This window comes from Chlamydotis macqueenii, chromosome Z (assembly GCF_036417535.1).
Source record: "Chlamydotis macqueenii isolate bChlMac1 chromosome Z, bChlMac1.mat, whole genome shotgun sequence".
Classification (NCBI taxonomy): Eukaryota; Metazoa; Chordata; class Aves; order Otidiformes; family Otididae; genus Chlamydotis; species Chlamydotis macqueenii.
The window spans coordinates 53,134,915-53,159,675 of NC_141593.1; the positions used below are offsets into that span (position 1 = coordinate 53,134,915).

The following is a 24,761-nucleotide window of genomic DNA, read 5'->3' on the forward strand; positions in this document are numbered from 1 at the left end:
TTTGATGGGGCTTTGAGTGACCTGCTCTACTGGAAGTGCCCACAGCAGGGGAGCTGGAACTAGATGATCTTTAAAGTACCTTCCAACTCAAACCATTCTATGATTCTATGACATATAAAATGGCAAGTGATGCACTTCCCTTTTTTTTGACACAGTTCTTTTTGTCTTTCATGCTAACTATCTGTAGAAGAGGAACTTTGGTTCAAATTTGACATCATCTCTTCTTATTCTGCATGACTATCTCTATTATTTTTCATGACATGTTATTTTGGCTTCTCTGCTATTTTGATATAAAATTTGTAAGCTTGCCACAAAGACACACATGCAGAAAATCTAAGAAGTGACATTTATTGAGGCATAATCCCTGTGCTTTATAGTCTCCCTTCCTGAATAAAATAATAAAAAATGTCTTTTTTTTTTTTGTATTTTAACTTCAAAACAGCCTTGCTACATAATCAGGGAAAAACAAAACAAAACACCATGCTTTGGCACCTCATCTGATGCAGAGTAAAAGCATCAACTTCTTGAGATTCATGTTCCAGTCTTGTATCAGTCTCTTCTCTAATTTCAGACTATTTTTTTTAAATAACTCTTTAAAATGAATGACGATTGTGTAAATCAAGGTATTCATAACATTATACATTAGAGTGGGCTATCACAGCAGCATTTGAGGCTTCAGTGGGCCCCGCTAACGTGCCAGGATGGGCTTCATCGAATCAGTAATGCTTACTGTTGGCTTGCAGGCAGAGTAACCTAACCAAGACAAAGTAGTTTTTCCCTTTTCTTAAATGGTTACTGTCATAAAACAGGCTTATCTCTCTTGGCAAGAAGATAACTAAAGAACATTTAATTCGTCTCTGAAGCCTCATTCAAGACTTAATAAATTTACTTGCTAACTCCCTACAGGGAAACTCTCCCTGGTGAACAGAGAAGTGAACCATCCATCTGGATGCTACAAAGAGCCGCTTTGCAAAATGAGTTTCTGTGGTCAGAGAATGACCACTTACATTTATTACCTCCAAAAATTTTGCTCTTTTCAAAGCAGAAAGATGACTGTGAATTCACAAAAACTAGAAAGACAGACAGCTTTTAAACTTGTCTCCACAACGTGAGGGTCAGTTTTTCCGACTGCCCAGTCATCTCAATCATTAAAATGGCATCAAATTCACTCTCTGTGATAGCTCTTTGCAAGCTTGACTTTTAAATAACAGCAGGGTAATGTGAACACAATTAAGTATAACAACTTTTAGCTACATCATCTAATCCTTTGCCATACTAAGAGATCTAGAGTTAATAACATCTTTCCATGCTAAAACAATCCAAATTCCAAACTCTCCTAAAATAAAATAAATCCCAGTAGAGCCACCACAAGTGCTGTTCTTATGGTGGACAGGACAAATGCAAACAAGGAATACACTCCTGGTTCTACTCTGTACCTGTCTAGTGCATTTGTTTTCATGATTAGACGCTAGTCTGCTCATACATCCAACACTGTATGCAGACACTATCAAGAGAGTGAAGGTAAGTATGTAATTTGTTGTTGTTTTTTTTTTTTTAAATAGGAACTATCAGATTTATATTGAGTCTCACAGCTATTGTGTTTGACCTTCTTTCACAAATAACTCTCAAACAGCAATTCTTTTTCAGAGAACTTCTGTTACCATTCATTCTAGTGTTAATTTCAGGTGAACTCAGTGTTAAAAGCAAGCTCTCTTAATTTGGTAATTTACCCTCTGGAATCTTCACCACCAGTCAAGATAGGTGTTTCATAACTTTTCCCTGAGGACAAAGTAATCTATTAAACTTTTCAGTGATATAACTGTTGAAATAAAGCTGTTTGCTAGCTTTGTATTCAAGAACTCAGCTGAAACTTCAAAAGCAGGGCAGGCTGAAGACAAAACTAAGATAGAAATCTAAGGAAAGGATTTAATCAAAGACAAGATTATCAACCATTTCAAGATGGAGGATTTGGACAGTTACAGGAGAAATGAAAGCACCCTTCATTTTATTTTCCTTCTTGGATCTCTCCTACTTTTTATCTCTGCTCTGAAAAAAAGAACCAGCAGCAAAGGAGTCCCTATGCTGTGCCACCCAGCTTATCCTCCGCAAACTGACACAGAGAAGAGCTGAGTACTTGCTCAGAATAGGAAGTATCAGATCACCCTCCAGAGGTGACTTTCTGTCCTCCCAAATACATGCTGTTCTGCTCCCAAAATAATCTGATGGGCACAGGATAGCTGTCTCTCAAGAGTGATGTGTCTGGGTTCCCAATATTGACCCAGCAAAATTACCTAAAAGTGTCTTAAAGAGTGTCTTTCATTGAACCCTACCCCTGAAGGGGCTGCAGGGTCAAGGGTGTCCCTTGTATTTGTTTCTGTGCATTGTGTTTAAGATGCATTTCTCCACACTTTCCTCCCTAATTAGGAAACTGGAGATTTATGTCAAAAGCAATAAAAAGCATTCCAACATTTAGACAATCTGCAAGTGCTATATGAAAGGTGATGAAATTAAAAGGGACACCATCCACAGTAATGTTCAAATTCCAGTCAGGCACTAGCATATGTTTAAAGTTTTAACATTTAATTTTAATTTTTGAACCATAAAGTGACACAGACTATACTGAACTGCAGGAGACTGTATACTCTCTGAAGAAGCAAGGACGAAGAACTAGACCTTTAAGTTTCAAATGCTTTATGTCAAGAGGTCTACCATACAGAAGAAACACAGAGAAGCACAACTAAAATAGTATGCAAGATAAACTAAAATGCTAGCCACTCCTCCGAACTCCCATATTTCAGTGACAGATTTATTCTAAAGCAGAAATGTGGTATCTAAGCCCAGTGTAATAATGTCCTGACCAGTGCTGTGATCCTCATCAAAGAGACCCTTTTTTCTCAGTCTCAGTTTCTAGCAGATTGCCTCAAGAGTCTTGATAGCCTATGGGTCTTACAAACTGTGGCTTTATCAGAACAGAAGCAGGAGGAAACCAGCATAGGTTTTCATGCCAGCTCTTTAGCAAAAGAGGTAAGTACCAGGCCTTCACCACACTCAATTTTTATAAAGTTTCCCAAAAATCCAGGATGCTACCTGACTCCCTTCGCTGAAGCAGAGTTAGGAACTTGAGACAAAGCATTGAAAGAGTTAGGTTTTTAAATGTAAAAGCTGTTATTGTTAGCATCTAATAAATTGATTATCAAATGCAGGTTGGATTTAGGCTTTAGGCAAAATCACTTTGCATTACTGACTGTCTCAAGTGGCAAAAAACCAATGAGCAAATCTCATTGCTTCCTGCACTCCAAGCAAAGGAACTTGAATTCCATTCATATCTAGAAAAAGACAAAAATTCAGGGAAAATAAAAGAATCTAAAATGTCTGAGAAGCCGATCTTATAAAATCTTTCGGCCTGGTTCTAAATACAACTTCACATTTAATTAATCTATTTTGTAAATGAATACCTCAAACTGGATTGCATATTGCTATCTGAAACAGCTCCTTTGCTTTTTTTTTTTTTTTTTTGCAAATTCAGCACCTTCCTGAATCTTTTGAAGTGTACGCTTTTTGATCTGTTTACACAATATTCCATTATATTATGATGGTGTTAGTCATCACATGACAAAACTGGCAATTGTAGCCTATGTTTTCTAAATAAACAGGAAAATTTGCCAGATGAGGTCAAATGACTCTGAAAGACAATAGGTCTTATAAGAAATGTGTTTAGCTCACACATGAAAGGGAATTTGTTCCATTCCAGATGATTAAACCAACTTTAAGTCACATAGTAAATCAGAATCCATTCCCTGATACAGCTGTCCTTTAAGTACTGTCCTTTTCAAAATACATGTTAGAACAATTTTAAGATAACATTTACAACTTGTAACTTGGCTGTAAAATTATACCATGAACGTTCCACTAAGTTTATTTTCATTACTTTTGGTGACTAATGCCTCTTTATCATAATCTAAGAAATAAAACAGTAATCCAAGATAATAATAGTGTTTTTCTACTACAGCAACCATACTACTTTAACATCTTTAGACAGACTACGCAGTCTGATTGTAGTGTAACAGGTAATTAATCAAGGATAAGGACAGCAGGGCATGATGAAAGGAACAAGTCTGTGATATTGGCTTGTGGTATTTAAGCAAATATCAGAACTTAGCATTTAACTTACACTCTTTTCTTACTGTTGCTAAGCTGCATAACTTCCAACATGTCACTTGTTGCTTGGAACAAGTGCTTATTACCAGCCTGCACAGTTGAAAACAAAGTTTATCCCTGCACCTTTTGGAGTGAATACAGAGTTGTGACATAGGTAAGGGACAAAAACTCTGATGCACATGGTATGGAAGGAGAGACTGAAAGAGTGGATTTGTTCACCCTTAAGAAGAGACATCTGCTTGTAGTCTTAATGGTCTTCCACTACCCAACAGGAGGGTACAGAAGACAGACAGACTTGGAGGTGCACAGTGAAAGTATGAGAAGCCACAAGCTGAAGTTGCAACATAGAAAATACTGATTAAATAATAATAATAAAGTCTTATGTACATGTTCCAAGAACCAAATGAATCTGAATGTCTATCCTTGGCGATCCTCAGAACACAAATGGATGGGGTGCTGCAAAAGCCAGTCTAGCTGATTCTGCTTTGAGTAGGTGCATTGCACTAGGTGGCATCCAGAAGTCTCTTGTCACACAGATGATTTTCCATGTCTCTAACTTCAGCTGGTGATGAAGAGGGAGAATGTAGAGTGGGCTGGAATTGACTTTGCTGTAACACAGACTCAGTATATTCTCCCCAGTGATCAAAATCATAATGTTACAAGATACCGATTAAACAAATCAGGTAAAGATTCACCACAGTAGAATTTTTCTGGAAATTTCTAATAGCTTCTTAAAAAAAAGCAAATCCCAAAGTCCTGATAACAACACACTGTGAATGTATCATGTTGAGTCCTCTTTCCTTTCACTTGCTGACCTTTTCCAGCAGGAACACAGGAAATATTTGAAAGGTCACCTGGCATGATGAGAGCTGTAGTTCTCTAGACGATGTGTGTCAGGATTACAACATGTAGCCCCTCCTGCTCAGCCAATAATGTCGTCATCCCCCCCAGCTACAACACAAACAAAATCTTCGGGTGTCCTTAAGTACACTGCGTACACTGCGTATTGAATTTCTTCTGTTAAGAAATTATATTTCATGCTCGTAAATCCCGTAGTAAGGCTTCCTAGAGCTAGCTGGCTGATATAAACAGGTTTCTTATGTCCTGTATATGCAGGTGTCTGCACACATTTGCACGTATATGGAAGCACACATGTTGCGTAAGACACATTACATGCAAGCCTTCTGTACTCTTATCTACACTCTGTATGATCTTCTAAATGAGAATGATACGCACATACCAAACTCCATTACAGAGAAGTACAAGAACAAAAAAGCCCCCTGAAATATTACCTCTGAACAGGTAATAACCACTGCTAGATACAGGATCCTCAGTTACACTCACCATACAAAACCTATCACTTAATAGTCTACCACTTCCTCTGAAGCAGCTAGCTAAAATATCTACTGCTCTGAAGATAACAGCTCTAAAGGCATTGTCATATCTGCACACAAGCAGCCATTTCATATTTCACATTGTGATTCACCTTTGACTACGACAACAAATCAGAACACATGGAGTACTTTCAGAAAACCTTCACATGCAACTCATAGTAACGCCCTTACTGGGAGAAGATGGATATTCAGGAGTTTTGGCACTGATATATTTTAGCAGAAGGATTTATGGGTGGAAGCTCTAGTACTTGTTCCACAGGCAAAAACAAAGCCACAATATTTAATAATAATATCCTCAAGAGTCAACAAATACAGACACAGTGAATTCATCAGCTTTTAAATACCTCTGTGAACGTCATCTTTGAAGCCTGAGTTACTTTGCCCAAATAGCATCAACTTTTTTTTTGTTTGTTTATATACATATGCAATGAAGTACTCAAATATTTACCTGGTTTTCTAGTGGTGTACTGTACTACTTACTTCTCAGTGAAATTTTATCAAATGAACTTGCTCTGAATGGAGATACTTTTGTGTGTGTGTGTGTAAATCCTTTTCTAAGGGAAGTAATCCCGTTACAGTTTTGTGCGTGTCAGGTCCATGAGACAGGCTCCTGACTGCTGACATGTCTGGCAACCTTCCCATTGGCATTTCCTTGCAAAGTTATTTGTCACTTCTGTGAACTTATCATTATCTCTGACTTCTCCTTGCTGCTCCAATGGCATCCTGACCAGTTACCTGACCAGCACATGAGCGCTGTCACACAGGCTCAGGTACCCTTTTTACAGTGGGGAGAAGCAATCATAAACATAGAATTACGAGCTTGCTTCTGTGGCCATCCCACTTCTTGCTCCTGTGAGGAATTCTGCAAAGCTCCCAAACTTGACTGTCAGTGTTGTAAATCTGTTCATGTAGTTCATTTTAGGTAAGTCACTATAACAAGTGCATCCCAGAATACATTATGATATAGTCTGTCTTTGCTTGCTCTTGAAACATCAAAACAAAAAGCAGCTACAGCCTACACATGGGAAGCAGGAACAGCCTCCCATATTCTTCCCATGCTATGAAAAATAGTCACACATTTGAAAGGTGATCCCACTAGTGGATGTGGAAATGATGGCATATACACAAAATAAAAAGAGAGTATAATAAGCATCCGAGACAATTTAGCAACAGATGGCCCAGTAGATATTTTAGGAATGCTTAGACGCTGAGCCCACGTATAGCATAGCTAGAAGCATCTCTGGAACAGTACTCTACCAGCAGCTCTTAAGAAATGTTCAAACCAACAGCTGCACCCAGACTTAAAATAACTCTCTGCTCAACTTCTGACATTTGACAGAATAGTTTCTGACAGAGCAGCAACACAAAAGCCTGTGCCCAAAGTGTGGCAAATATCCCCAAAAGATGGAAGGGAAGTTGTTGAGGAGCTAATGAACAAGTCTCAACAGAAGCATGAGGGCACAGGAAGAGCAACATGGTGTGCCATTGCAAATTCACAGGCCTGAAAGACAGACATTGAAGAAAAAAGGCCATTGTGATGGGAAACTTATAGTCAAACTTATAGTACTGCTACCTATTTCAGTTCAACAAGGAATATAAAAAGGAAGTCCTTTCAAGGAGTGTTTTGCTTTCCCTGGCAAAAGAAAGGAATTCATGCTGCCTTGTCCAACCTCCTATCAAAGGGAAAACACCAGTTCCAAGCATGTACAGGCACTTTTGCATCGTCTAGCTGAGGCATGCCACAATTCCACAGCTCTCGAGTGTAAACAATAACTATTTAAATCTAATCAAGTCCAAAAGTGCCCCATATTTCTAATTTATTTGTCAAATTCTACTCTCTGTATTTGTCAAATACAGCCTGGTTGAAAAGAATTATTCAGGAGCAGTAGCAATAGGTCCTTACTCTTCCACTAACTGCACTAAGGAGACACACAAATTTTGTGGAGGATAAAGTCTCAGGCACATTCCTTATTTAGAATTTACTGCCAGACTCACAAGTAGGATCAACACTACATCACATGATCATTTTTAGAGGCAGTGCTGGCCGCTCATAATGTTCAGAAAAATCTTTCTAATTACTAATCCATTTCTGTGGCAAGCCTATCCCTTCTTGTCTTGCAGGTCTTCTGCACTAAGTTATCTGTGATAAATTTATTCCAGTAAGAGCAGAATTTCTACTACTGTATTATTGTGTCTCTTACACGCATACTTTTTGACACCATTCCTTCAGTTCAATAGTAGTAATTCTGAAGCTGGATCTACTGTAGAAATACAGGAAATATAGTGGCTGTCTTAGTGTGTCAGATCTACTGGTCTGGCCAGAATAAGCCCATTTTTAGGAGCTTCTTAAGATAGGAAGAATAGGAAAACATGGTTCTTTCACAGTGAACAAAACAGGGGAAGCTTTGGCATTGCAACACTGAGCACCATGGAAATGTCTCGGACTTCTCCAGGTTCTTGCATTATTGGCAACTTCAGGGCAACTGCTTCCCGGTTCCATACGTGTAGTCAACTTCTCTCAAAGCCAAGATACAGCAAGCATCAGGTGTTGGCTACAGATTTACAGTCACTGGCAGTTTAAGAGAAAGTCATAATGAAGAGGAGAACAAGCAGTAAACATACAGAACAAAACCAGGTTTTCTAAAGAGCTGCAGGCTGGGAATTTCTAAACTGGGTGAAAAACAATAAATGTAGATTATTTATAGTAAATATTTTGCCTTTTATTCTTCAGCAAATGGAACTATATGATACCTAAAAGACAGGTACACAACTCCACCTTCCCAAACAACTAGAGCTATGAATACAGAATTTAGTAGTAAATGTTGGTAGTAAAATATCTATTGTTCTTAAACTAAAGGAAAAAAAAAAACAACAACTAAGCCAAAACACTACCACCACCACTCTATGTTTCATAGCCTGAGTGTCAGGTTACCTTTACCAATACATGGGTCTCCAGTGGACTCTGGCAGCTATGCCAATAAAACAAGTTAGTTTTGAACAGCTGGCTCACCAGCATGACAACTGCCAAATTCTGTTCACATCAGATTATTTTAAGAGTTCCCTATGCCACAGTGTCATCAGGCTACACCACCCAGAAATATGTTTCTACAATTAAGGCACAGAATTGGCAAGAAGTTCATTTTCTTTCCAGATTTCCTGAGTAGCTTCTGTGCCTCAACCTCGCTTCACCATTTCACCAAGTTTCCCTGAAGTTCTGTGAACATCCATGGAGTAGCTGCCTACAACTGCTGTCCTGACCAGAGGTTGCCATTTACATGCTTCTCAATGGCTTCAAAAGTTTAATAATAAGGAGAGCTGCATACTACCTCAAAATAATTTAGGACAAGAAGAGATGCATCAGAATGAAAGGTCTCACTTTTAATACACAGAATGCCAGTTGTCTACCACAGAACTGGTAGAACACTAGTTGTTGCTTTATAGTTACCCTACAGAGAGCTTCCCAGAGTTTCTTTAACCTTTCACTTCAAAGGTCTGGACACAGTGCATTAGAAATATTTTTGAAAATCAGAAGGCTGTGGTGGTCCTGCTGTCCCTCTGGTATTTCCTTCACAGTTTCTTCACTGCCTGCTGGAATGAACACACGTGTAGGCACAGACAGCCAGAGAAATTTTGTCCTTTCAGGTGACTGACATTTACAGCCCACTGCATACCACTTGTCAGGAGTCCTCCCTGCTTCTGCTCCTTGTTCTTCTGTCACAGTAACTTTAACCTCTGTCCTGGTCTCCTAAAGGTAACGGTCAACTCTATCATTTGGCAGTCATCCAGGCACGGATTTTACCCAAGTGCTGCTGGTTTTTCTTACTGGAAAGAACAACTGATTTACAAGTTATCTTGATAAAGGATCCTAAGGGCTGCATTGCTAGAAGACAATAGAGCAGTATTAAGAAATCCTACTACTTTAAGCTTCTGGCTATTCCCTCACCTTTCTTAGTCCTAAATCATCTGTAGCAGCTATGTTAAAGTCTCTGCTGGAAAAAGGGAATTGCTGTAGCTCTTCAGAAGGTTAAAAAGCTTGTCTTCGTTAAAACAATGTATACTCAGTTTATGCTCCAGCAGCTTTTATGCAAAGCCAAACACTACAGCTTCAGAAGTGACCTTAGTTCTCTCTATAACATAATTCTAGGTGATTTAAACATAATTTCTTAAGCCTTAAATTGTTCATTTGAACATATGATACTGAAAATACAAATTTACCAATTTAATAGTCTTTAAAACTCAGGGGCAAACATAAATTTCTCCATGATGAACAGCACAAAGGGGCTTTGTTTTCCAGTTGCAAAGCTAAAAAAGTCAGAAAGCGGAAAGACACGTGCATTTTCAAGACACTCAACATTCCCTCTTTGGGATCACTAAGGAAAAAAATTGAGAAACCCAGATCTTTCTGCCCTTCCCAGCAAGCTTCATTTTCAGACCACTCTTCTATGTTCTGAGATTGTATAGTTTCTTTTTGTTTAAAAAACTAAATGAAGTGAATTTGCATAAGACATAATCTAAAACTTAGGGGTGGCTGTTGGGAACAGTAACGGCATGAACCACTCCACAGTTAGGGCACTGTGAGCATTTCTTGATTTACACACTGCAAATGTAAGTGTCTGCTACGTTTGGTCATAAAAAATAAATTGTCAGTGATATTCACCCCTGCAATGTCTGCAGAGCCAACATTGCTAAGAGTCTAAGTTGAATTCTATTCCTTCTTGGGCATGACCAAATTATTTACTAAATTCCAGTGAGCTGAAGCAAAGAGATTACTTGCAGAAAATGTACTGTACCAGTGTGGGAAAAAGATTCAGCTTGACTCTCTGAAGCCAGAGTGAGTTTGTAGACTTGGCAAGTAAACTGGAAGTTTTACTTATTTTCAGAAGTGCTTCCTTATAAGAGTTGATCACTCGATGTACATTTTGTCAACCAACAGACCGCTATATGGTTAAATGGGTTTTCAACTTGTATTTCAGAGTGTACTTCAAAGGGAAAGTTTTGTCTGACTTTCTAGATAAAAAATACAAGGACATCATAACCAAATAAAATCCTCTCATTCCGTTTATAATTTTTCTTTCCTTTTCACTGGGTAATAACGCAAGCTGACTAATTCTGGAATGCTAAATTACGTAAGCCATTATGTAATATAAGGTACTGTAGAGTACCTGATCACTTTCCCTATTGTATAAAGTACAGATAGATCAGACTGCTGTAAGCTCTTCTGCTCAATCTTAGTAAACAGAAATTAGTATTTACACTCATGTCAAATTCAGAGAGAGTGAGCAGAAGTCAAAGATATTGCAGAATGTCATTTTGGTGACACAAAGAATGCTACCAGCAGCGTATGAGGAGACTAATTTTACTGTCTTTATAGGATGATAAAGATGCCCTCACATTTGTAAAATATTATGGCATATGTTACAAAGCAGTTATTACACACAAGTACTGCACATTTCAGAAGCATCTCTTGTATGATAAAATCTTTAGGTATGGAAAAGCTGCTAGCAATGAGCAACAAGTAAGTAGTTAAGTCTAAAAATAATTATATATATGTAATCTATAATTAACAGAATCCATTTTAAAATCTAGCTAGAGTAAATTTTGCCTGAACATTTAAGCTGTACTGCCTTCAAAAAAAAAAAAAAATGATGTCCTGCAAAAACCTACTACTAAGCATTCAATAGTTTTGTATTGTTTGGTAGTGCCTTTCCTCAGAGGTTCTCAGCACAGTTATCAGGATCCCAGGCAAGCACTCAGAAAAATACTCTGGCAGTTGTTTTTTTCTATAATCCATCAGATTATTCCCTACATACCAAAAAAAAAAAAAAAAAATTCCCCAAATAAAACACCAAAATCCAACCCACCATCTGAAATGTACCTCACAAATCAGAGAAACCAGGATCTACAGTTTTCATGCCTTTGCTACGCAGAAAAACACTTAAGTGCTGCAGAAAACCCCATAATCTTCAGTTCTTTAAACACTAAGTCAGCTAACACACATCTATCTCCACACAAGTTAGTTTCTTGACAGATTTTAATCTAGGTGTGTATGTATTAAAATGTGTACATTTCCTCTTGATTATCTTCTCTGTGTAGGAACATTACTCTCCTTTTATAATGGAAATGTTGGCATTTTATTCCTGAGTTTAAAAGAGTGGCTGAATCTCACTGCCTGACTTTAGGGGTAGTGCCATGCAAAGAGTCCTTGATTACACCCTTTCTAGTCTTCCAGCAGTCAGTTTACTCCACACTGCTTTCACCACAGCCACTTTAATCACCTCTTCTCCCTCATACTCACTACTGGTAGCAGCCTAGAATTGGGTTGAGTAGTGTTTTACAGATTTGCACTGTCTTCATGGTTAGCTTATAGAAAAGGTAATATCCATACAGCATAACAGGCTTAGAACTCTTTGACATATTTTAAAATAGTTTTTCAAAGCAATAATTAGGTAGCCCAAATTCTTATCTCTCACGTATGTCCTGTGTCTTTATTCTCTTAAGTACACACATTGTTGTTATTTTCTATCTTCTCTCAAATATTTTTTCTTTCCCTTACAAACTGAAGAGGCATTTCATTTTCAAATCTTAATTCTGATGTTAAAAATAGAAAATACACATTTGATATTTTTCCACGGAGAATGAAAGGTCCTGTAGGCTCTTTTGCCTGCTCTTCTGTAGATCAGCACACCTATTCTTCTGTTGGCATTTCTTCTTCTCTTCAAAAGTTCAGCAATGCCAAGCTGCCACCACAAACACAAGCAATCCAGTATGTTACAAACACACGCACACACGTACATGTGTGTGTATTTGCATATCCTAGCAGATTTGTTTGGAATACACGCCTAGTAGGATTTCTTGCCCCATTTAAACAGTAATCTACTATTTAACCGTCATCCTTGAGCCTAGAAATTAAATAGTTTTTAAGTAACTGGAGTAGAGAAAACTGTATTTAAAGTAATATTTGTTCCAAACAGAGTTAAATAACATGTTGTTCTATATGAATTTTACCTAAATCTTTCAAGAAATCTACCTGGAGTGGATTTGGCTTAGAAGCCCCCTACATTTAGAGGAACTTGATGAGTTATAAGAGTAATTTCCTTTTATAACAACACACTCCCTTGACACACAACTTTAGTTCTCAGTTGAACATTGCCAAGTGCGCTTTCTTTAGATAATTTAATCCCTGATAGCATCAGTTTTTCAGTTCCCAAAACTGATAAAGCATCCCAAAAGGCAAGTTTTATGCAAATATGCACAATGACTTAAAGATTAATAATTACAGTTTATGCAACTGTCTCTTTGAAAAACCTGATGTGAAATCAGCTCTAAAAGTCTATCATTCTGGCTTAATTCCCAATTAACATCTATTCATCAATCCTGTTGAAGTCTCTTCCTCCATTTTATTTGAGTTCGATTCATTTTTCTGTACCCACCACATCATTCTACATGCCCCAAACAATTTTCCTGTTCTTTTCTCATTTAAGGTCAGAGGCTTTGAAGCCACTGATGGATTACCATCAGCTCCCCACGTAACCTGCCTGACATCTTCCAACTGTAAAACAAGGATAGCAATGCTGACCTCTCAAATGAGTCAAGCCTGAGCTGCAAGGAAACTGAACTCAAAATCTGTGACATAACTTGGGGGTTTCAGGGCAGGCAAGACTTAACCTGTGCTTAAAGCAGTCTGAGGCCAGAATAAGTGAGTACCACAAATTTCTAGAGCGTTCACCTGCACTCAGCTGTCACCACAGTCACTGCCCATCAGAAATGTTTTTGGTTTTTAAGTAAGTAGCAGAATTTAAAAGGTCACAACTTCTTTTAATAAAGTGACACTACAAAGCTCTGTGCTGCACAACATTCCCCTGTAGAGACAGATGTAAAACAGAGGGAAAGTAGCTTCTGATAAGCAACAGTATTTCCTGCTATGTGCTCTGATGAGATGAGCTCTGCACTTCTGGAGAACTCCAGTTGGCCAATATCACCATGCTAGAGCAGTACAGCGTGAAGTGCCACGCTATGCCAGCAAAGAAGTGCTAGTCTGGGTAAAGTTAGGAGACAAATACCTATTTTGTCCCAATTTATTTCTCTCTCTCCAGAGATAAAGCAGCCACATACCAACTTGAAACCATCTTGTGCAGGTTAGAAACACTTAAACTGTAATGCATGCCTGCCAAAGATAAGGCAAAATTAAAATATTCTGATTTGAGAGCATCCCAGTACCAAAACATACAAACTATGAACTAGGTAGTCCTTTATGATAAACCATCAAGCAGAACACAAAGGGTAGGTACGTTCACACTGAAAAACAGTCATACCACAAGCAAGAGAAACAAACAATTATTAAGACCCTGTGCCTGCTGAAGACAGCATATTATAAACTCACACTATTTTCTGAGACTGAATGAACTGAATTTATAACTGCAAGAAGGAAGGTAATGTAGCTTAAAACTACTATTTTTAAAAATTCCATCCAAGCCTCTCCCTTCTGATGTTAGGTCACTCTCAGAGCATTACATGTCAACAAATCACTCAGTGCCACACATTTATTTGAGGGAGAAAACACAAAGAGAGATGGTATCTTTCCTCAGCTACAGTAAACTACAGCTCTCTTGAGGGTACACACCCAAATAGCTAAAAAACCCTCTAAAACTATTTGAAAAACAAAAATAAAACCAATGGGTTCAGAGAGGCATTACTTCCCTGAATCTGCATCAGAGGGGAGTTTGCAGCTTCAGTTTTTCTGCCCAACCACCGGTCCTCTATTCTCATTCTGTGGCAGGATATTAACCCAGAACTACAGAAGTCAGCATTTCAGAGCCATCAGCTAAGCCACTCTGAAGATGAAAGTGATGCAAGTGATTATGTATTAACATAATCATCTAACACTATTAAGGATCTCTGAGAATACATGAAGAACAGCTATAATATAATTCAACAAGAACTTTGATATCATGCATGTCTCACGCATAAGTAAGAGTCACGACAGGAACTGCAGAACCAAGGGTTTGAGGAACAGTCTGAAAAAGGAAAACTTCCATCACTGTGAATGTAATGTTGGGAATGAAAAAATGTAACTGTAGACAGAGATCTTTAAAACAGCCATTTTAAAATGCATACTGTGTGAGTTGCATATTGGTCTTAAGAATTATCTCCAACAGCGTATCTGAGATCCATTTCAGAAAACTTACAATAAGAATACAGTAAGATAGCAGCAGAGGAAGCTTCTACACTCAATACTCCCTTTCATATCAAAACCAGTTAAAGACTGAGCACTTAGCTTCAGGGCAACAACTGACTTCTCTATTCACTAACACAAAGCATGCTTCCATATGGAGCTAGTGAAAATGCACATCTCCACAGATTATATCCAAGTTATCTCTGCCTCTAGCTGTTAGTAAGTAAAAATGCCCCTAAACCTACGTGCTTGCCCACCTCCCTTCCTCTGACATGAAAAGCAGAAGATGGGAAAAACAGCTGAACTGCGAAGCATCAGAATTAAAGCACACCAAAAACATCAGGGCTTTGCAGCTTCAAATTCAATTTAAAAACAAATTACAAAAATTGCATTAGATTTGCTAATTTCAGAACCCTTCAGCATAGTCTCCAAGGTTGGCTGTGAAACTATGAACCTTTGCTAGGAAGTATCAACTGTTTCTCGTGGCAGCTCCTTTTGTCAGTGACTTATACCGAGTTCTGCTCTTGAAGATGTCTTCTCACTGAAAAATTTGGAGATTTAAAAGAAACAAAGAGAATCAAGGGCTTTAACACAGGTGTCCAGATCAACAAAGAGTAGCATCTACTTCCTTCCCATGTTTAAGAAGAAAGCCTGAGCTCTGTAGAGCCTGTAGATATTAAAAGCGTATTAGGTCCTTCTTCAAATATGTTGATAATGGCAAGGAACATTCTCATCAACAGAAAGCTGGCATAATTCTTGTTTCCATCCCCCCAAAGACCTATTTTTCATCCCAACAACTACTATTATATTAAATACCATCCATACAGTTAAATAAGTTCCTAAAAAATTCACAGCCATAATAAAGGACTGCAAAATATTCAGTTAATTTTCATTCAAGTATTTATACATAAACAGAAAAAAATTTGCCTTTTTTGTTTTCTTTGTAAACATTTTAATACTTGAACATCACAACATGTATTTTAAGATGTGTAGGGGCCTAATTTAAAGGTAAAAGAAAAATCCAAAGCAGCTCTATGAGGCTGAAAGCAGCACAAACAGATCAGGTTTGAGAAATAAAAGCCAAGCATTTTGCTGCTTATTTAACTCTGCCTCCTTTGATAAGGTGTTCCCTCAGGCTACTTCTACAACAGCACTGAACAGGAAAAAGCAGGAATTTGAAACATCTGAACTGGCAGCTCAATATGCAACTCAGTATGACAACTCTGAAACCTGAGGGCTCTCTAGAGTTGTCACCTTTTACATGAGTCTTTCGTAGGCTTACCAAACATAGTAGGCTGATCAAATTTAATGAATAAGAGAGTCTAAGTTTTAGCCATTTCAAACCAGAAGCTGTGCTTGCAGAGCTCTGTCCTACTGAACAGGGAGCCTGGCTCAGTACTTCTTCAGTAGCAATAGCAAAAAAACTGATTTACTGTGCATGCCTACTGAGCATGATTTATTCTGCATTTGTTAGTCATACTGAATGCTTTATTACCTTTGTTGTGTTCAAGTTTTAACAGCTGCAGTGGTAGATGTATTCTTACCTACATCTATGACTCCTTCTCCAGAAAAAAAGCTCAAGCTGAGAATATCCATCAGTGGTTAATTCCCTTAAGTAACCAGAGTCAAGATCATTTGTGTCTCCTGTAGCATTCAGTTCAGTTGATAAATACAGCAGTATACAGGGTTTTTTCTGCCTGTATTTTAAGAGGGGCGTCCCTACTCTAAGTAAAGATCTGTCAATCCCCTTTCATAAATCAAAAAAGACACAAAGGAAACTTCACTTTCTAAAGCACTTTAAACATTTACAGCACAGCATGCAGCAAAACTGTAACAGCCCTTTAACAAAATACAAAATGGAAATCATCTAAACAAGAGACAAGCAACAAAACAGAAACTAATTAACTAGAGAAGGGAGCCCGGAGCAAGAAGGAGGAGAGCACAGTTTATTCTTTTATAGCAGAGCAGTAATTTTACTGCAAGGTCAAAGGAAACTGAAGAGCTCGGCTTTACTGGGTGGTGGCCCAAACCAGGTAGGAGTGCACAAAATCATGACCAAAGGCTTCTCAGACCAAAAATTAACTTTGCAAGTTAAAAATCAAAAGAATTTAAAAAAAAAAAAAAAGTAGAGGAAAATAACAGATTCCTGGTGTAGGCGATGAGCTCAGGCTAAGAAAGAAACCATGGACACGTTCTCTGAAAACCTGCAAGATAAAAGGCTCTCTAAACTTCTGTTACCAAGCAATGCATCTGGTAGTGGGGATTTGGCAGAGTTTACTGAAACATAGCAGTGGATGGGATGATAGCGCAGAGGGAGTATGGGAATAAAGACTAATCTTGTCACTGGGAAGTGCAAGATCCGCTTACAGAACCTAGAAAGCGTATCAGTGGGAGGTGTAAGAAACCTGGTGCAACCGCAGAAAGTGCTACTCTTAAAATAAAAAAAAGGTTTGAGTCAGATTGTAGGAGATTGAATTCAGGCTATTTGAACAACCAAGAAAACATGAACACTGTTATTAAGATAATAATATCACCTCCTTATTAATATCATACTCCATTTCTTCTTTTATCACCCTATTTCAGAGAAGCATAGAGACCCATGTTCAAACATGTCCCTTCCATGATCTTATTAGAAGCACTGCAGTCCTGGAAACATCAGGTGAAATATTTAGCAACCAAAGTAACATTTGGAGAGAGATTAGAACACTGCTTTCCAAGGCACCTATGCTTTATCTCACTGCAACATGGTGCGTCCATTTAGCACCGACAAAACACAAAAAGCTGTACTGTGATACATGTCCATAAAAGATGATGATAGTACTTGAATACTGTCTTTTAATTAAAGAACCTCTTAAAGTGCACTAATATATAACTTCAGCATTGTTACTATTCTGCTCTGGGGTATGCTATTAGAGAAATGATGGCAGTGAAATTAGGTAAGTACTGTGTTCTTATTGCCATAAGGTTTGCAAATCTCATCTAAAAAGACATGGTTCAAATCCATGAAAAGGCACTGGAAAGCACCAGTATGCAAGTCTGGAAGGCACACGGAGTATTTGCAATAATCTAGAAAATGCCTTTGCGTACATCAAATAATAGTCTTCTATAAAATTGACTGAAAAGACTCAGTGCATGTACATGTTTTTAATCTTAAGTGCACTACAGCTGCAAAGAATAGAGATGCTGTACTGAAGATTCCTAATACAATATGCTAGAATTTTGCCAGAAGAAAGCAACAGAGACAGTTCCTGCATCTTGGATTTCAACAGAAAAGGAAAACACCTTAGCTTAATAGAAGCTATAAATACCACTGAAACATGTGATTACGAAAAGTTCCAGTTTTCTTTTTCTCCAATGAAGAAGCTTAAAATTTATGTCACTACCCATGACATACGATATGTGGGACACCATTAAAGATGTCCTGACAAAGATAATGAGAAATAAATGATGTTTCAGAGAACATAAGTTTGAAAACAAAAGGAACATTTTAAGCATTGATCAGAACAAGTAGCAAATGAGGTAACTTCCCGCTTTCAAGGTCTTTATTTTGAGAGGCTGGTGGTTGTTAGCGCTGCTACAAAATCACATGCTGGAGCATGCTAGACATGTAATGGCTGAATATGAAGGTGATGGCTGGGACAGTGTTAGTCAGGCCATGAAGAAATTGAGACGCTGGAGGTAAAATTAAAGAAGGCACATGAAAGAGATTAAACTGGACAGACAAGGCATTTCTCCTGAGAAATGAGACTAAACTGACAGACTGAATGCACGGTAGGGGACAGAGAAGTAGCTTTTACACAAATGTGCATGTTTCACCTATCTTTTGATACAACAGAGCAACAACTACCAGTATTTTTGGGCTAAAAACGAGCCTGTGTTTCAGAATTCAAGTCTCCTGAACATGCAATCAGGCAACATTGGCAAAAACAGGGAAAAACTGCTTCCTTACCACTTGTTTGGTTTGTCAGCTTGCTCACGCTGACAGTACACACTTTGGTACAAGTCAGAGAGGAAAAACATTCCTGTACTTACTCAGATGTATATGTATCTGATTAAACATTCCACTTACTGCCACAGTGTATGGCAGAACAATGGCTGTGCAACACAACACAGCAAAATGAGCTGAGTAACTGCAGGGGAAGGACAACTAAGGGTCTATTGTAAAGCATGACAAGGAGGGCCCACAACTCTTTTTTTCTGAGATGTGTCCTGAAGAATTTTGGCACTTCATAACGAACAAGGCTCCTACTACATTTGAAAGGCAGATTTCAGGAACTAGTTCAATGCTCAGCAATGTGCTATTTGTATCTTAAATGCACACGACCAGCTCAGCAGAAACATAAAAAAATGGGTTGTTTCCCTTCTCTCCACTTTTGAAGTACGTTCTCCACCCTTTCCATGAGTCATGACCCACAGATCACTGCATGCTGTATTAACATGCCATGTATTTCTTGGGCAATAACATAACTGTATCATAAAGCTTGAGTTAAGATTTTATAAGGACTGAGCCTCAGGATTCTTGTAAACAAGCAGAATATGCTATTTTCTATCTCAAAGATTTTTAACAGTCACATCTTATTTCAAATTAAAGTATATGTTCCAAAAATTAAGGAAACAACTTTGGCTATATATGGATGTCACTAGCATTTTAAAGACCTGCATGGTATTCAAACAACAGGAGAGGATTGCAGCTTCCCATGTTCACATCTCAGAGTTCATCTCCCACAACTTTACTTGACAAAGAGTGAGATAAAGTTGCATTCATTTGTTAAAAATTATAATGGTCACACTTTAATATTTGTATTGCCACCCAAGGATCAGTCTGGCATTCAAGCTTCGTGCAAATGCTATGCCTAACATTAGATTTTTTTTGTAATCCCTTGGCTCCCCTAAAGCCAAATATTATCATCTGAGCATGTTAATATCGGTTTGCTCTATTCACTCTGGGATTCTCTTGGTCCCTGTAATGCCAGCATATCCTATAGCAGTAACTGGGCTGTTATCCACGTATTTGTAAGACAACTATCCTTTCTACACTTTCATTTAGCTTGATCTGGATGCGACACTCTACAATTATTTTTCTCACAGTGCTAATCATATTCCTGATTAGTTCCACCATCATATAGGCAGACTTTCTCCCAACAGCTCTGGACTCAGGAATACACTCTGAAGGTACTTAGAGTATAGGAAACCCAAGAATATTTCTGTAATTTCTGTCTTCCTTACTTATGCTTTGAAATGTTCTTTTATCCAGCTGTTTACTATGTACTTTTTCACATAAAAGCCATTCCAAATTCTATTTAAAAAAAAAAAAAAAGTATTTACTGTATGAGTGCATTCCTTCACTCTCCTAAGGTTTAATCTAAGAATTAACAAAACAATTAAGGCTGAAAACCTTAATTAAATTAAAGTGGAGGAGGACTGGATTTCACTCTGGACTTTTTAACAGAACCATCTCCTTCCTTCATTGTTGTCCAGCCACACCTGAAGGCAGGCCTTAAGCCAAACAGAAGTCAGGACATTTACAGATCTCCACTCAAAAATGACTTATTTTAGAATGATAGTTTAGGTCCTCCTCACCGTCCCCTTCCTTTCCCCTCCTCTTCCATTCAAATAGATAAAGGCTCCTTCCAAAGACTTTGGATAGATTTGAACTTAAGCAGAGGAAAATATCTGTGTGACAACAGTCTAGAACAAACATTTTTTTGTCCCCTCTAAGCCAGGATGTTAGTTAATTCCTTAATTCTCACTGAGCTTGGCCAAATAGCACTAATTTAAAAAGCCATAAGAAAATCACAAAACATGAACAAGGTAGCTAATTACACAAAAATAAAGCAGTACCAATATTAATACTTACAGGCTGGGGCTGTTCTGCAATACAGCAGTTGAAACACAACCAAAACTCACTCATTGTTTACAGTCTGAAGTGGGAACACAGACGAAAAGCAGGACTCAGCCTCCGTCAGTCTGTCTCCAGGTACTAAGTTCTTTAAATAGGTTTATTTATAATGGTTCCAATGTGAAAATCTTTTCTCTGTTGAACTCTTCTTCAAAGACAAGTCAGTCCAAAGACAAATAACTTGAAGGCAAAAAGTTATTTTAAAGTCTTCTTTCAGAAGGTTGGTCCAAGCACCACAGAAATGTTACGTATGCTTCTTTGGTCCCTAGCGTTATGTGAACCTGAAAGCAGAAGTACATTACATCAAAAAGAAAGAATATACAGAATCTCATGCTCCCAGCCAGCCACCCACACCAGTCATTTCTTGATAATATCATGAAGAGACTGAAGAGACACTAGCAAACAAGTAATGTGCTTATTTCTACAGTGACTACCCAAAATGGCATATACCATAAATCCATACGAGGATTACATTCCAGCTTTGGTTAGATGAAGTGACAGGAAGAACTGGTGTCCGATCTTTTGTCAGCCGTCTGTTTGACCTGTTTCTAACTTCCAATTGTCATTTTAGAAAGTGACAATTGCCCATACAGCCCTTTAAACTTCTTGGGGAATTGTGCTTATTGACCCTTCATATTTCTCAATGGAAAAGTTACCTAGTCCATTCACAGCGCGAGGCTGAAACAGCATTCAACTCTAACTCTGTCATAGAGCTGTCAAGCAAAGGTATGTTTTTCTAAATGTTGAGGAAACAAAGAAATAAATTTCTGGATACGGAAAATTTGCAAAATGGCTGGATGTGGTCAGCTGAAGGTATTTCCCTTCCACTCTCTCTACCCTCATGCTTCATGTACAGTCAGGTTCAAAATAGGAGATTACTTGTAGAGTTTGAAACTGTTTCCTTAAACCTCTAAAATTCCTCATGTGGAACAACTGAGGCTCTAGATTCCAACCATTCCTTTGCTAAAATAATGTTTATTCATTAATCTCCAACTTGGTTTCTTTCAGTAAGGGTGCAATAAAAATTCCTGTGAGATTTCAACCTGGTCATTTATCTTGCCATCTATCAAACTTTACTTGCAGAGAAAGTAAGATAATGAATATTCAGAAGCTTCTACATACATACTCCTCAATAATTCCATATAAGACTGCATCTTCATTCATAGAAATGTGTGCATAACTATGCATCATTATTTGTATGCAATTCCTCACAGTACGAAGTGGTTTGGAGACTACATATGTGTGTATATATATATATAGGTACATAGATGCACATTCTGTGGCAGAGTAGTCTCATTTAGCTGCTGCCTTCATCAGTTCTCTACATGCCAAGTACATGAGCAATGAGGTTGCTCGTCTTCTACATAAATGCCAAGTTACTGTACTGTGCTGTCACTACTAGCCAGGTACTTTCCACGACTGCTGGCTATGACGCAGACATGCAGAAATACAGGAGCACCTTTCCTGTACTAAGCCCAAAGCCTCTTGGAAGCTTTCCCACTTCTTACCTTTTAAGAGAATAACAGAGGCTCTTCAAGAAATAAATGCATGCTGCAGTAACACCATCTAAATAGCATAAATCCTGTAAAAGTACTCGTCTCTCCTAGCTTTTAAAAAGCTATTCATAGTGTTAAAATTAAGTTTACATGCCTGTTTGTCGCACTTCTTGCCTAGAGATCAGAATAGGAAGTGTGGGGAAAAAAGCTTTGCTAGCTTTTCCTATCACTAACACCACACAGAGCAAAGCAATTTCATTCAACAGAACACCTTGAGGGTAAAAAAAAAAAAACAAACAAACAAAAAACCTTCCTGCACAACATTTTGTTTGTCAGATACTACAAAAAAAGCTCTTAATACAGTGCCACCATGACATCTTTTCACTACTTAAAAGAAAATTTTTTCCTACCTCAACGACAATCATCTAAATCCCAAGTGTGTGTCAACAAATTGTAATAAAACTTGGGAATTATCAACCAACAGTGTGAAATCCAAGAACTTTAGAAGTCTCCAAGGAAGTTCTCACTTCATAATTAGGTAGCTTCACATAATTTTCTCAATTCTTCAGGTTACTGGAAGCTTGATCAACTTTAAATATCAAGAGCTGGACTAACATAGAAAAGCTTGATTAAAAAAATACTCTGCTGTTCCCTGCAGTCTCATAATCTGCATGCTACACAATTATTTTCTAAACCTGATTCCTTATCTAGCAAAATTGATACTGAAACATGGTTAACTCCTATTAAGCACAGTAACAATTGACAATTTTAGTCCAGTAAATGTACAGCTTATCTCTCCTTGAAACTTCATGTTCTTAATTTTGAAAAGATAAGCTCCAAGTCGTTCTGAAACATAGCAAGGCTTCCCTAACGCTAGCTGTTCAGGCTATGGGAAATTGAGAAAGCACATACTCAAAGTCAGAGCATTTTGAAGTCTAATACATTGTAACCTGCTAGAGCTATAAATGGATACGTTGCTGTGGCCTTCTCTTACTGCACCAGTGACCCAACATTCTGATTTCAGCTCCTGAAATTCTGACAGTCCTGTTAGGGCTTCCTCACAATCTCTTTTTGATAGAGTCCAGATTTTACATACCAAATTCCTGTTCTCACAGAGGGTTAAACTCCATCCTGCTGCTACACCCGTGTACAGAAGACGCACACGGAATGGGCAGGGAAATTCCCCTGTCGATCCGGCAGGCTCCTCCAGCTCACTGCAGCGCTAAGCACCATGCTGAGTCGGAGCCCTGCAAACAAACCCGAAGGGCCTGTGCATGCTCCTGTGAGCCTTGAAGGCTCTTCCCAGTTATAAAATACTCAAGGGCGCAGAGGACTTTTCCCTATGCAACCACTCTCAGCGTGCAAGATTTGTGCCCTCCAGGACAGAGTTCTCTTTGAAACTGACTCCCCTTCCCTTAAATCAAAAGCTGCTGAATAACAAAGCCAAGCTAGAGATCCTGAATAATAGTCTCTGGGAATGTGTTCATTCTTAAAAATGTATTTTATCTTCTGTAGCCTGTATAGTGCCACATTTGCCTTTAATTTCATGGTTCTGCAATCAGTACCAAGCAGTTTCTCAATCTGTTGTCTTCTAATTTAGAAAAAAAAAAAAAAAAAAAAACCAAAAACAGTGGTGGGAGGACACATCTGTAAGTTTGGAGAAATCTGACAGTAACTGCATCTCTTAAAAAGCAAAAAAAAGCTTTGTGGTATTTGTTAGAGCACTGGAATTTTATACATCCCCACTCTGCTAAACAAATGATTTTTACAGTGGACAAGTTAATATAAAAGATCAGGTACAAATCTGCCACACCAAAATGGAATGAAAAAGCAATTAAACTGAAGGCAAAAGGGCGTATCGGCACTGCAATGTCAACAGCCACACATCAGGACTTCTCTTATGCTGCTAGTGGCTTGTTCAAAGAACAAGTTGAAACAGGAAAATTCTGCTGTTCTTTTCCAAATTATTGGTTACAAAGAAAGAAAGAAAAAAGCACCACACTGACCTACAGCTACCAGTCAGGCAATTAATGTAGCATCAGCCCACTAGCAATCTCATGAGAAAGTGCTCCTGCGAAGCCCGGACTGCACTCCAAACATAGCTGCAATTAATGAGATCCTAAAGCGTGTGCAATACTTTACAGCTAGTTCTCTGCTTTGTCATAGGATCAAGCTTTTGATATGGTGGTGTTCACAAGTGTTGCTGCAGTTGTCTGTGTAGACTTGCCAGATGAAGAGGATAATAGAGACTGAAGAACACAGTTCAAGACAACAGCTCCATCGCTCTTTGTTGTCGCTCTTTACCCGGTTTTATGGCATTCAGAGTGGCAGAACACCATCAGCTCATGTCGAAAAGACAAGATGCTTATCCTATCTGAACCGGAAAGTTAGTCAGAGTGTTGAATGCCGAAACACCTATTCGCTTTTTCCCATTTAAATTTTCTGAACTCTGAATACAACTCAGAGGGTACAATTCACATTGCAAGAACACATAGCGCTATCATGCTGAACAACTTTGTCACATCTTAAGGCTTTTATACTTTATGTACAACTATAATTCATCCCATTTATAGAAATTTTAAGCAGTATGAAGAAATGAAGATATTAAAAATGAGACATTGTTCAAAATTTAAAGGGAAAAC

The 24,761-nt window shown here is 38.1% G+C and overlaps 1 protein-coding gene across 3 annotated transcripts in view; it reads right to left on the reverse strand.

Moving 5' to 3' along the window:
- The window catches only part of CDC42SE2 (CDC42 small effector 2), an 85,813-nt gene that overhangs the window by 16,150 nt on the left and 44,902 nt on the right, over positions 1-24,761 (reverse strand). For all 3 annotated transcript variants that reach the window (XM_086770980.1, XM_086770978.1, XM_086770979.1), the window contains one exon: positions 20,582-20,904. In XM_086770980.1, the coding sequence (XP_086627106.1) occupies positions 20,582-20,635 (54 nt within the window). In that variant the 5' untranslated portion in view covers positions 20,636-20,904. The remainder of the gene's footprint in view (positions 1-20,581; positions 20,905-24,761) is intronic.